At 37.7% G+C, this 13,360-nt stretch overlaps 1 protein-coding gene across 6 annotated transcripts in view; it reads right to left on the bottom strand.

Annotated features, from left to right (window-relative positions):
- ABCB7 (ATP binding cassette subfamily B member 7) overlaps positions 1-13,360 on the bottom strand; it is a 112,061-nt gene that overhangs the window by 63,317 nt on the left and 35,384 nt on the right. For 3 of the 6 annotated variants that reach the window (XM_025372307.1, XM_025372304.1, XM_025372308.1), the window contains 2 exons: positions 5,614-5,694; positions 3,750-3,836 (listed from right to left, as the gene is read on the bottom strand). In XM_025372307.1, coding sequence (XP_025228092.1) covers positions 3,750-3,836; positions 5,614-5,694 — 168 coding nt within the window. The remainder of the gene's footprint in view (positions 1-3,749; positions 3,837-5,613; positions 5,695-13,360) is intronic. The other 3 variants (XM_025372305.1, XM_025372309.1, XM_025372306.1) reach the window with 2 other exon arrangements.

Here is a 13,360-nt window from a genome sequence, read left to right as displayed (position 1 = left end):
AAATGAAGAGTAAGAAAAAAAATGATCTTTTGATAAAGGTAGAAGAATCACCTTTTCCTTAGCTGATAAGGAATTTCTCTAAGAATTCTGGTTTTACAGACATTCCTAAATTCTAATAGCAAGAAATGTAATACCTCATAGAATCAAGGGACTGATTTTGAAAGAAACTACTTGGGGACAAAACTTGTAGTGAGGAACTAAAAAACATAAAAAAAAATTGGAATGTTGTTTTGTAAAAATATGAGCTATAGGCTGAATGTTTTCTCCCTAAAAAACCAATCTAGAAGAAAATTTGAAAGTGTCCATAATTTCAGGGATAAGTCAACTATCCAGAGAAAAGAACTCCCCTCAACCCAACAACTGCAATAAAAGGAACAAACCACTTCAATATTATTAAGGATAACAATGGATTTATAAAAACATGGTCAAAAACTAGCGAGTTCAGTCGATGTCTAAAAAATCCAGAGTGTAACTGGAAAATTTTTCTTGTGTTGTTGGAGATACACATATAGTGAATTTGGGATAAGAGAAGAAAATATGTATGAGTTGTCAGGAAAGGCTTTACAATTTTTGTTACATTATACTTCAGGGTTTGTTTTCCGAGCTTTGCTGGTCTGAAACTTCAATGAAGAACTTATTCAGTGGTGATTAGACCCTTTCCTTAAATGGATTATGCTACATATTAGATGGATTTGTATTTGACAGTCCATTTAATAATTTACAATAAAAAGAACTACCCGCCAGACTGATATTCAAGTTGGCCAGTCAATGAATTTTCTATCCCAAAGGAAAGACAATTTTAGAAATCAAATGAAGATCATAAGGCTACTTGATTATGTATGAAATCAGAGCTAGAATTCAGCTGCACCATGCCATCCAGGTATGCTTGGCCACTGGTCTAATGTGTCCACTCATTTTAACAAGCCTCTTCCCAATCTTCCAATTTTTAGTCCTCCAAGTTACTCCAAGTTTTAATACCAATTTTTAATATTCCAAGTTACTGTTTCACTTCTTCTGATTACATCAAGCTCTCCGATTGCTTAAGTGAAAATTTCTCTTTAAAAACTACCAGCTTCTGACTGTGTCCAATCAATAAGAATGTGTTTCTAACATAAAAAAAGAGTATGTCAAGCAAAATCTCAGAAAGAATCCTTTCATTAAGGTCTTCATTATTTGTGTCCTTATTAAGAGTACATGGCTAACTAAATTTACTAGCAGACGCCTCTTCAAAGCAGCATATAAATAAAAATTTAAATGCAGGAATAAAGCTCCAAAATCCTTTTAAAATCTGTGGATTCTATTATAAAACAATTTCTTAATACATCTACTTTAAAAACAGGAGTTTTCAAATACTGAAATTGCCACTCCTTTTTCACAAACCCTTTATGATCCCATGCTATATAAATGAATGATTTAAATAACTTCCAAGTAGCATTATTAATACTGATTGTTAGTTGTTAAGAACACACATATGAATAAAAAGTGAAGCAAAGCTGGGTTTGGTGGTGCACATTTGTAGTCCCAGCTACTCAGGGAGGCTGAGGTGGGAGGATTGCTTGAGCCCAGGAGTTCGAGAGCAGTTTGGGCAACATAGAGAGATCCCTTCTCTATAAACAAGCACACAAAAAGTAAAGCACTACAGATTTCAGTTGGTTATGAGGTCAAATCTATTATTTGTCACAGTGATAAAACTTCTACATGGCAGTTTAGATATTCTGCCATGTTGTTAAGTTTCTAGACAGCAGAGATTTTGTCTTGTATATCTCCAGTACTTAACACAGAGTTTAGCGCAAAGAAGGTATTCAATATATACTTTTTAAATAAATGGATTAGGGTAGAGGACAGGACTTACAATCTCACATTATAACAACCGCAGCTAATATTTATTGAGCACTCACTATGTGTCAAGCACTATTTAAGAGCTGTAACATGGTGTGAGGAGTTCACTCATTTAAATCCCCTTCAAAATTATCACCCTCATTTTACAGATGAAGAAACTGAAGCATACGGAGATTAAGAAACTAGCTCAAGGTCATTCTACTAGCAAGTGATGGAGCCACAATTCAAATCCAGGCAGTCTGGCTCCAGAGCTCAAGCTCTTAACTACGACTCCATACTATTTCTTTTCTAACATGGTCTCCAAGTTATATGATTCTATGATTCCATTTAGATAAAAAGGCTAAACTAATACAAAGATGGCAAGGGAAAACAAAGGGCTACAGACTAAAGTATTACAATGAGTGTTGCTTTATTTTACTGGAGCAGAAAGAAACTGTCTTGAAGTTTATAGTGCTTGAGCCTAAAAGAAGTAGCTGCTTCTCTTTATTAAGTCAACTTATTTTTGGTTGTGTTTAGAGTATTATTAGCAACTATCCTTAAGAGGCCTTGGTGACAGATGATCCTGAAAACTGGCAAATATCATACCAAAAACTAATGCACAGATAAACAAATCTTACTATTTGGGTTAATTTTTTTTAAATTTTATTTTACGACATTTTGCTGTTTTAAAAATCAGCTATGAAGGATAATAATGTTCAAAAATGGGACAGAAACATGAATGTGAAGTGTTTTGAGTTCCTTGAAAGAACTGTACTAGGAAACAAAGAAGAATGGAAAAAAGCACTGAAAACTGTTTCCTGCCAATCACTTCCTATCAAAAAAATAACTAACATTTACTTCTCTCTCTACAATTTAAAGAGTACTGTTACATAAAATTTGTTCAGTTGACCACCAACCCTGAAAATATAATTTCTACTTAGAAATAACATGCATATACTGACTGGGTCAAGCCGGAGGAAGAAAATAAAGGCAAGCTCAGAGAAAAAGGGCCAGATGTAATACTGTGTAACAGTATTCCAGTGACATTTTTCACTTACTGAGAAAAAATATATAGTGCAAATCTTTCTATTTCAACAGCCCTACTGCTTAGCATGGCTGTATAACGATAATAATAATGATAAAGAATATGGATAACTAGGTGGGTCAGGTAGATAGAGGATTTACCATGAAACTAGGGGGTATTTTAGGATTTCTCTAAGTGTATACAAGGGGAAACATTAACCCTGAAGCACGCGCGTGAGCACACACAAACACATACACACACAAAATTGTTTTTTAGGTGCTAAATCTAATTCGCCTACTTATACTTATTATAAGGCTAGATTACATAACAACCTCAACTGATGCTATTTTAAAGAACTAAAACATTTAGGTGAACAAATAACTTTTCTTTTTTAGTCAATCATAAATCTTTGTTTTAAGTCTGAGAAAATATCATCTATAAACTATGGTCAATGAATATGATTTTTTTTCATTAGAGAACATGCAATTAGATGAGTCAATCAAAATATTCTAGAATATTATAATCTTAAATACATATATCTTCTGTGCAAGGACAATCATTAAGAATTTCCAGGCCGGGCGCGGTGGCTCAAGCCTGTAATCCCAGCACTTTGGGAGGCCGAGACAGGCGGATCACGAGGTCAGGAGATCGAGACCATCCTGGCTGACACGGTGAAACCCCGTCTCTACTAAAAAATACAAAAAACTAGCCGGGCGAGGTGGCGGGCGCCTGTAGTCCCAGCTACTCGGGAGGCTGAGGCAGGAGAATGGCATGAACCCGGGAGGCGGAGCTTGCAGTGAGCTGAGATCTGGCCACTGCACTCCAGCCTGGGCCACAGAGCAAGACTCTGTCTCAAAAAAAAAAAAAAAAAAAAAAGAATTTCCAGTTATTTGTTACAGGCTCTTACCCCTTCTTTTGGGTCTGTGTGGAGTCCTCCTCCTGCATGACCATGCCAACATGTCCTCTTTTCTATCAGTGGCCATACCTGGAGAGCCTAATTGAAGATGATACCAAGCAGTCCATTAGCTATTACAGAATTTCAGATGTTTCAAAACCTGGCTTAAACTGTCTAATCTAATGAATGTTTCCAAAACAAATTCACAGGTATAGTATTTAGTCTGGCATAGTAAAGCAAAACACCTCCACAATTAACTTATAGCTAAATTTATATAAAAAATATTAAGATAGAACAAACTCAGTGAAGTCACTTTCTCTAAATAGCTTTTGAAACTGACGTTTAAAGGATTTAACCTGTTTTACACTTCTACTTGACTTACACTGGCTTTCCCAGTGTCATTCACTACTATAGTGCTGATAATCTCTTATTTCATTATTGGTAAGCAAGTATAATATACAGTTAATTTATATCTCACTTGCTTTCCTTGTCTGTACATTTCTGTTTTATAATTAATACAGTTGATTTTAAACAACTGATTCTTTTTCTTGTTGTACTGGCTCATATATACATTTAGAAACAAGGTATTTTTTAATATCTCATAGTCTGTCTTATGCCTATATTGTAGTCATTTGCATACACTGTTTTGCCTTTCTTATTATGTGATAAATTTCTGAAGATCAGAGACAGTGTCTTTTATCTTTGTATCTCTCATGGAACATACCACAGTATCTTACACATGGGCAAGGTAAGTTTCAATACTTGTTGGATTAGATGATTTTTCAGTAGCTATAATAATCAATAATTAATGAACAAAGGCACAGTTCTTTACAAACACAAATGTGTACCAATATCATACATAGCATAACAATATCAGCTCTGGGCCAAGCTATGAAAATGGAATTACAAAAAGCAAAAAGTGCCTTCTTGTTCTCACCAGTTGAGACAGAAAAAGTAATTGCCATAAACAGGATATTGATTTTTGGATCAATAATCTCAAAGCACTTTGTAAAGGAAAACATCAAAAGGTAATTCTTAGTCTGACAATATCTCTCTGTGCCATTTTTTCCTCTAAAAGATTGAGCAGCAAGTTTTATCAAGGGGTCTGGTGAATACCACACAAGATAGTGAGGTCTTCAACAAAACAAAAGACTAAAATAGAAGTCAACTTAGTGGTGTCATAGACAATAAGAAGACTAAGCACATTTTCCCCTCAACACTTTAATAATGTAAAATATAATTCATTTCTACAGCCTCTGCATAAATTAGAACAATGCCTTATACCTTAATGGCAAATAATTATTAATCATAAAGAAAAAATAAACAAAATACCCAGAATTTAGACTGTCTTCTAATTTTCTAGTCTTTTCTATCATAGAGATTTATGGGTCTCATTTCAAAGCACTGGGAATTTTTAAAGATGTCTTTCACTTATATTAGCAATGAAAAATAACCTCATTGACATGTAAACTCAGTACTACCTACCTCATGGGCTCTAATAAGCTTAGAATCCCTTGATATTACTACTATCTGAACATTGGTAACATCAAAAAACATAAAGCATTTCACATATCAGATATAAACTAACAGGATAAATTTAAGTGTCAACAAGTTGCTATTACATTTATAAAAGCTTTCTGAAAATATTACTCTAGTTGGCACTGATTCAAGAGATTCGGATAGAATTTTCCAGGGATAGAAAACATCAAGACTTCCTCTGTATTTCCAGAAGCAGAAACATAAATTCTTATTCATCTTGCCAGCATTTAGAAAAACACAAAAAGGGAGATGTAAAATATGTAGTATACATTGGGAAATGCTCCAAGGGCTTACAGGTTTTTCCTAGCTATATGTAGATGTGTTTGCTCAATCTTACCTTTGCAGCATCTAAGAACTGTCTTGAATTGCCTTTTCCCAATCTCTGCCATGTGATACTTTTTAATGACTCTGGGATCTGCTGACAAGGAAAAAAAAGTAGGGGGAAGTTTCAGAGTGGACACTTAATATTCAAAGATTATTTCCTTTGTTCACAAACATACATAAAATTAAAACCACAGCCAATATTGGAGAGATGATTATGCTTTTAATGTATGCCTAAAAAGACAAAAAACAGGCTGGGCCTGGTGGCTCATGCCTATAATCCCAGCACTTTGGGAGGCCGAGGCGGGCAGATGATGAGGTCTGGAGATCGAGACAATCCTGGCCAACATGGTGAAACCCTGTCTCTACTAAAAATATAAAAATTAGCTGGGCATGGTGGTGCGCACCTGTAGTCCCAGACACTCAGGAGGCTGAAGCAGGAGAATCGCTTGAACCCAGGAGTGGTGGAGGTTGCAGTGAGCCGAGATCGCACCACTGCACTCCAGCCTGGCAACAAGAGCGAGACTCTGTCTCAAAACAAACAAACAAACAAACAAACAAACAAAAAAACCAAAAATAAAATTGTGGTCCAGGTATGGAAGTAAATTGTATTACTCATTATAAATGTCAAATTGTACTTTCTTTTCATCCGCTTTCTTTCTGGTTTCTGTCTGTTTCTTTTCTTTTTTTTTTTTTTTTGGTCTTCGCTTCTTAAATCCCCTAAAGTCTTCAACCCAATTTTTCTTAAATGGCTTTTATGTTCTTTTCAAATACTCTTTTGTTCTAACTCTCTTTACTGCATTTCATTATGCTCCACATCTTGTTTCTGTGCCGTCTTTAGTCTTAATCTGAATGCTAAATTTATATACTAGTCACAAGATGAGTTTTGACAAATGATTCTACGTAACCAGATGATGGACTCTGTAAGCCAATAGGAAAAAGCTGCTAAGTCTCCCAACCAACTGAATGGCCCCCCTCTTGGCCAAGGGGACCCCAAAGAAACCTGGAAGTCTAGTTCAGGCCTTGATGCTGGTTGAGGGGGTGGAATTGGACATGCCTCAATATACCCTCTTCCCTTTGGAGTTCAGAAACAACTGGCCAGTATTAACATTAAAACAGTGATCTTAAGACTGACAAAGCAGAATTTGTGACAATGAGATGCCAAATTCCAACCCGACTGCTATAGTATCATATGACAGATTAACAGGCCCTGAAGGAAATCGAAATATTTTATCCCAAAATAAGTTTCTTTGACATATTCTGAAATGGCCCTACAAATCTGTCTCTTGTGGGGGAAATTTGCATTCCATAGAGACTCTCCTTCCCTTACTAAGTCTTTTCTGGAAAGTCTGACACCTTTTAAGGTCTGATAAGAGACATTCACCATCTTTTATCTCTGAAGCTTGTGACCTGAAAGCTTCATCTACATGAGAAGAACCTTGGATTCCACAAGCCCCTGTTCAAACTCAAGCATTTCTTTATGCTGAATTCAACTCTTCAGGCAGGGCTTAACTCTTTCAACCTATGACCTGGAAGTCGCACCATCCCCCTGCCGCCTGCCCCCATTGTATAAACACAAGCTATAACCAAACCAACTTGGACATATGTTCTCAGGACCTCCTGAGGCTGTGTCATATGCCATGGTCCTTAACCTTAGCAAAATAAACCTGTAAATTGAGACCTGTCTCAGATAATCTTCAGTTTGCAACTCCAATCAAAGTTTCCTTGAGGCCATTTTTTCCTCGGTAACGTTTCAAAAGTGGAGCTGAAAGAAGGCAGAAGAATCTCTCCATGTGAAATACCACACAGACATCTGCAAAATGGACAGACACCTTTTTGAAATCTACCATCAATTTAGTGAGGAAAAAATTTGCTTCTCAGGTCAAGTCTCTCCCAAAGTATCAGAGGCATTCGAACCAGAGCAACTCCACCTTGAGTAGGGGCTTAGTAAAATAAGGCTGAGATGTGCTGGGCTACATTTCCAGGTGGTTAAGGCATTCTAAGTCACAGGATGAGCTACGAGGTCGGCACAAAATACAGGTCATAAAGACCTGGCTGATAAAACAGGTTGTAGTAAAGAAGCTGGCTAAAACCCACCCAAACCAAAATAGCGACAAGAGTAATCTTGTGTCGTCCTCACTAGTACACTCCCACCAGCACCATGACAGTTTACAAATACCATGGTGACATCAGGAAGTTACCCTATATGGTCTAAAAAAGGGAGGCAAGAATAATCCACCTTGATTATGTGCTTGCTTAGCACATAATCAAGGAATAACCATAAAAATCTGCTCTGCCTACAGAGTAGCCATTCTTTTATTCCCTTACTTTCTTAATAAACTTGCTTCCCCTTTTCTCTAAGGACTTACCCTGAATTCTTTCTTGCATGAGATCTAAGAACCCTCTCTTGGGGTCTAGATCGGGACCCCTTTCCAGTAACATCTTTCTGGCAACCACAGAAGAGACAATACTGAGGAAACCCCCAACCTAAAGGCTAACTTTGGGTAAGTGGTGAGGTCCAGCAGTATCTCTCTAGAGATCACCGAAGGGACTATACTAAAGAGACCCCTGACCCCAAAGGAAAATCACCTGCGCACACCAATTGGTTGACTTTGGGTAGGTTGGGTGCATATACGCAAGTAAAGAATGGGATTGGTTAGACGCCCAACTTAGGGGTGTTAGAGCTTCTCCTAAGACAGACAGGGTTAAAGGTTCCTCTCAATAAAAGGCTGATCTTTTAGGGTTAGGGTCCTTCCTAAGATTTAGGGTGTTAGAGGCCCCTCTTAGTAAAGTCCCTCTCAGCTGAGAACAGGTTTGGCACTATGGGATGTTAACCACAATTCTCTTTGGATTAATCTGTTTTGCACTTTTTGCTGATGGCTATGGATGACAGGATTAGGTATGTATAGGACCATGGGACATGGGGACATTTTGAGAGCTGATGGGACTGCTGGAAAAAATCCCTTCGCTGCCGGCAAGCGGCCACCTGAACTCTTCAGTGTCGCTGCAATGGGTAGGTCTTTCTCTGGCCTCCCTGAGCTCTTTGCCTTCCCCTCCCAATATAGGCAATACTTTTCTCCCTTTCCTTTCCTTTCTCTCTCTGTGCGAACTGGTTGAATGAATAGTAAAAATCACTGTTTAGCTCCTCTGTAAAATTTTGATTAATTGGAAAAAGGATTTGTGAAGCTAGTCTTAAGCTGTAGTGAATCTGTTATACTTTGTGCTATGAATTTGTCTTTCTGTATCATTCTGTCATAAAGAGGAGTACCTTAAGATAGAACATGGGCTTAGGATCCCATAAACCTACTGTTCAAGACAGCCCAGAAAACTCGTCAGTCACATCCTTGGGAGCTTGACCTTGTAACCACGTGGCAGTGCTTTCTTTTGGTCTCTGCCAACACAATGGCAGCCAGGGTGCAGGATTCAATTCCTGGCTTAAGGAATGACCACTTTGTGTTATCTGTGTGCCTTTCTTGAATTTTTCCTTTCTCTGAGCACCTGTGAAGTTACTTTTGGTAAAGTTCAAAAGCCAGAAATATCAGCCGGCTAAAGTCTGGTAATAAGAAATTTAAAAGGCCTTTTTTTAAAAAAAAGAGCACTATGGTTAAAAGTCAGCTTAATTAAAAGCAGATATTCAAGTTCTAATAGCCTGGGACTCCTTAGGAAAAAAGAGGAAGCGCCACAGATCCCATTTTGAAATAAACCTCTGTTTTCCTCATGAAACTTCAGGAATAAAAAGTAGATAGATTCCTCTCAAAATCTAAGGCTCTGTTCTATTTTGTATTCCATTATCTGACATTTTTTACTTTTGGGGGGGTAACAGAAACTAATTTGTATTATGAGAGAACTTTGGTGTGTAATAACTAAATAGGAAATATACTTTTGGGGACAGCTAATGGCAGTTATGGGGAAATACTCAGCTCTGCAGGTTTGGATCAGAGAAGCATGCTCTTAGCCACCTAGGAAGTATGGAGATGTCCCCACCCCACATTGAGAGATTAACACTCCCATGGGGATGAGCTGATTCCCTCTTTTTGGGATCCAGAATCTGGTATAAAAATGGGACCCTTAATTTCTGGAGATCTGTTTTGCCTTCCAGCTGTGCCTGCTTATTAGGCCCTAGAAACTTCAGGCTTTAAAGAGAAACTTAAAAACCGGCGAATGAAGAACCTTACAGCTACAGGACCTTCTGTCTCTCTGGATATTTATATATGTTGTGTGTATGATGCTTATATCTAAAAGATCTTTGATTAATTGGCTTGATTATAACAAGAGTTTAGATCAAACATTTTATCAGAAAAGTAAAAATTGTAATGACTTTTAGTTCACATGACTTAAGTAATCTTTGGGAAATAGAAACAGTTTTACATCCAAGGTATGTAAAGAAAGTGAAATGAGTTTTTGGTAAAAGATTACAAGAAGGCATGGAAATACGGATTTTTCTGCCTAGATTAAAGGGTTAAAGGATTGTTTTAAGTTAGGATAAAGCTGAAAGTCTGAGCAAGTTGTGGAAGGTTTGTGGAAAATTAATCCTGTAAAAAAAATTACGTGTGTGACATATTGGCTAAAGTTAAAGGGGGTATTATTCAGTTTTTCCGTAAATTGAACACTGGAATAAAAGCACAACAGGTTTTTCTTAGAGCACTTATCTACTGTTTAACAAAAATTTTTGTAAAGGGTTATAAAAGGTTTATGAGAATCTTACCTTATCGTCAAACGTTAAAATTGGGTAGATATGTCTATAAGGTTTTGTTAGGAATTGGGTTTTACATCAATAACGCACAAATGCAATGGTGAAATTTGGCTCATTTAGTATAAAAATCATACAGGAAGCATTGTCAAATATGAAATGGTATTTGACTTTCTTTGGGCTCTATTTATATAAATATGTTACTAGCATCTGTTCCAAAATTATGTAAAACTCCTATAATCCTGATATAACTTTGTGTATATTATTAATAGTTATAATTATTATGTACAATTGTATGCCACAGAAGTAACCAAAACTTCCTTGAATAGTGGCTGTCCTAGGACTTTTTAATATGCACAAGACAATTGTTGTCTTGTTCTGATCCTCTTCAAAAGGTGGTTTATAGTCAGCTATAGGACTTTGACAGGTGTTTCTAAATGCAGGTGTCTGATAACTTTGGAGATTATGAAATTAGAATAGAAAAAAAAAACTTTTAGGACTCTCATGCAGAGCTAAAATGTTGATGAATATCAAACAGAATAGGAGTTAATTGAATGTATTGAACTAATACAAGACTGAAGTAATCTTTTTTACTTTGCTTAAAATGTTGCTGATCCTTTGTTTTATTTTTCAGAGTCCAGAAAACTTTTAAGCTATTTACAGCTTGTAGCAATTGAGTAAAATATACTCCTGTAAACAAAATTTGGAGCCTATATGTTTCTCTCTACCCGATTTCTCTAAAATTTGGAAAATATTTGTGAGTATTCTTAATTTATGGAAATATAGTAATTTGCATAAGTGCAATAAGAAACTGTTTTCTTGGGTGAGCATGGTGGCTCATGCCTGTAATCCCAGCACTTTGGGAGGCCAAGGCAGGCGGATCACTTGAGGTCAGGAGTTCGATACCAGCCTGGCTAATGGTGAAACCCTGTCTCTACTAAAAATACAATAATTAGCTGGGTGTGGTGGCGGGTGCCTATAATCCCAGCTACTCGGGAGGCTGAGGCAGGAGAATCACTTGAACCTGGGAGGTGGAGGTTGCCGAGATCACGCCACTGCACTCCAGCCTGGGCGACAGAGCGAGACTCCATCTCAAAAATGAATAAATAATAAATAAAAATAAATAAACTGTTTTCTTTTGCAACAGGACACAATTGGAGAAACTGGCTATTTTACCAAGGCTTTGACTGCAATGGCATGCTTTCCTTTAAGGAATCTAACTTGACTTATAGAGTCAATAAAAGCCCCTTGGGAAAACTGGCCTCATACCTTGTCTACATAGTTCCTGTGCAGGGTTCCTAAACTATGGTAAGCAAAGAATGTCACTTTCTAACAGGTACAGGAGCTCCAAATTATCTTGGGACCTCAAGAGGAAAGGAATTTAATCAACTGATAGGGATTTGAGGGTACTAACCCATGACTGGGCTTGGCTTTAAAAAAAGTCTTATCTAAGATTCCTTATGAAGCAGAGTTCCATCAAAGCCAATTGAAAAAGCCTATGTAGGCTGGGCATGGTGACTCACACCTGTAATCCCAGCACTTTGGGAGGCTGAGGCAGGCGGATCACTTGAGGTCAGGAGTATGAGACCAGTCTGCCCAATATGGCGAAACCCCATCTCTCATAAAAATACAAAAATTAGCCAGGTAAGGTGGCATGCACCTGTAATCCCAGCTACTCTGGTGGGTGAGGCCGAAGAATCACTGGAACTCAGGAGGCGGAGGTTGCAATGAGCCAAGATCGTGCCACTGCACTCCAGCCTAGGTGACAGAGCAAGACTCTGTCTCAAAAAAAAAAAAAAAAAAAAGCCTACGTAAAAAAAAAAATTATTCTTGTTGGACTTTATACAAATAATCAGGCCAAGCGTAATAAAGTAAATCAGTCTTACCATGATTTATCTTTAGTAAAAACTGGAGACTGGAGAGAGAAAAAATTATGTTTCAAGAACTATGCTACACTTGTTGTTATATTCTAGTCTCAACAATCGTTTTAGAGTTTTTTCTGCAATTTAGACTGACTGCTTGCTTCTGTGAGCCAACCAGTGATCTCTGGCTGCTGCTCAGAAGAAACAAGAGGGATGGGTATTGCAAAAATCAAGATCAGTATTCTATTCTGGACACACTGGAATCAGCAACCCCATATCAGCTTGGTTCCAAGAGTTGCACAGTTCATTGAAAGCCTTCTAATTTAGTTTACTTGGGATAATTTTGCTTATTTTGCTTTACTGTTGTGGAATATATTGTTGTTGCACTCTTTGTGCAGGAATGCAGAATAAGTTTACTCAGTCTTAAACACTTATTAATCTTCCAGATATCACCTTTTGTCAGAACTCAAGAGTTATGAATGGCCCTCAACATATTGATGCTTTCTGACTGAGCTCCTCTCTACCCTGAATATAAGAGACCCTCACAGTTAGGCAGGAAGATCATCGCCCCTATTCAGCCTGAAGAAATTGCAGAAAATGGATCTTCATCCTTCTGCAACCCTTAGGATTAAGGGTTCTCTTATAAAAGGGAGGGGGGAAATGTCAGAGGCATTTGAACCAGAGCAACTCCATCTTGAGTAGGGGCTTGGTAAAATAAGGCAGAGACCTGGTGGGCTACACTCCCAGACAGTTAAGGTATTCTAAGTCACAGGATGAGACAGGAGGTCAGCACAAGATATAGGTCATAAAGACATAGAAGATAAAACAGGTTGCAGTAAAGAAGCCAGCTAAAATCCACCAAAATCAACCTGGCAACAAAAGTAACCTCTGGTCACCCTCACTGCTACACACCCACCAGCGCCATGACAGTTTACAAATGCCGTGGCAACATCAGGAAGTTACTCCGTATGGTCTAAAAGGGGAGGTGAGAATAATCCATCCCTTCTTTAGCATATAATCAAGAAATAACCATTAAAATGGGCGAGCAGCAGCTCATACTGCTGCCCCGCCTATGGAATAGCCATTCTTTTATTCCTTTACTTTCTTAATAAACTTGCTTTCCCTTTTCTCTAAGGACGGGTCCCATATTCTTTCTTGCGTGAGATCCAAGAACCCTCTCTTGGGGTCTGGATCAGGACCCCTTTCCAGTA

The sequence above is a fragment of the Theropithecus gelada genome, chromosome X, assembly GCF_003255815.1.
Source record: "Theropithecus gelada isolate Dixy chromosome X, Tgel_1.0, whole genome shotgun sequence".
Classification (NCBI taxonomy): domain Eukaryota; kingdom Metazoa; phylum Chordata; class Mammalia; order Primates; family Cercopithecidae; genus Theropithecus; species Theropithecus gelada.
Note: the sequence above shows the minus strand (reverse complement) of the source record. Positions and strands in the feature narration are given on the sequence as shown.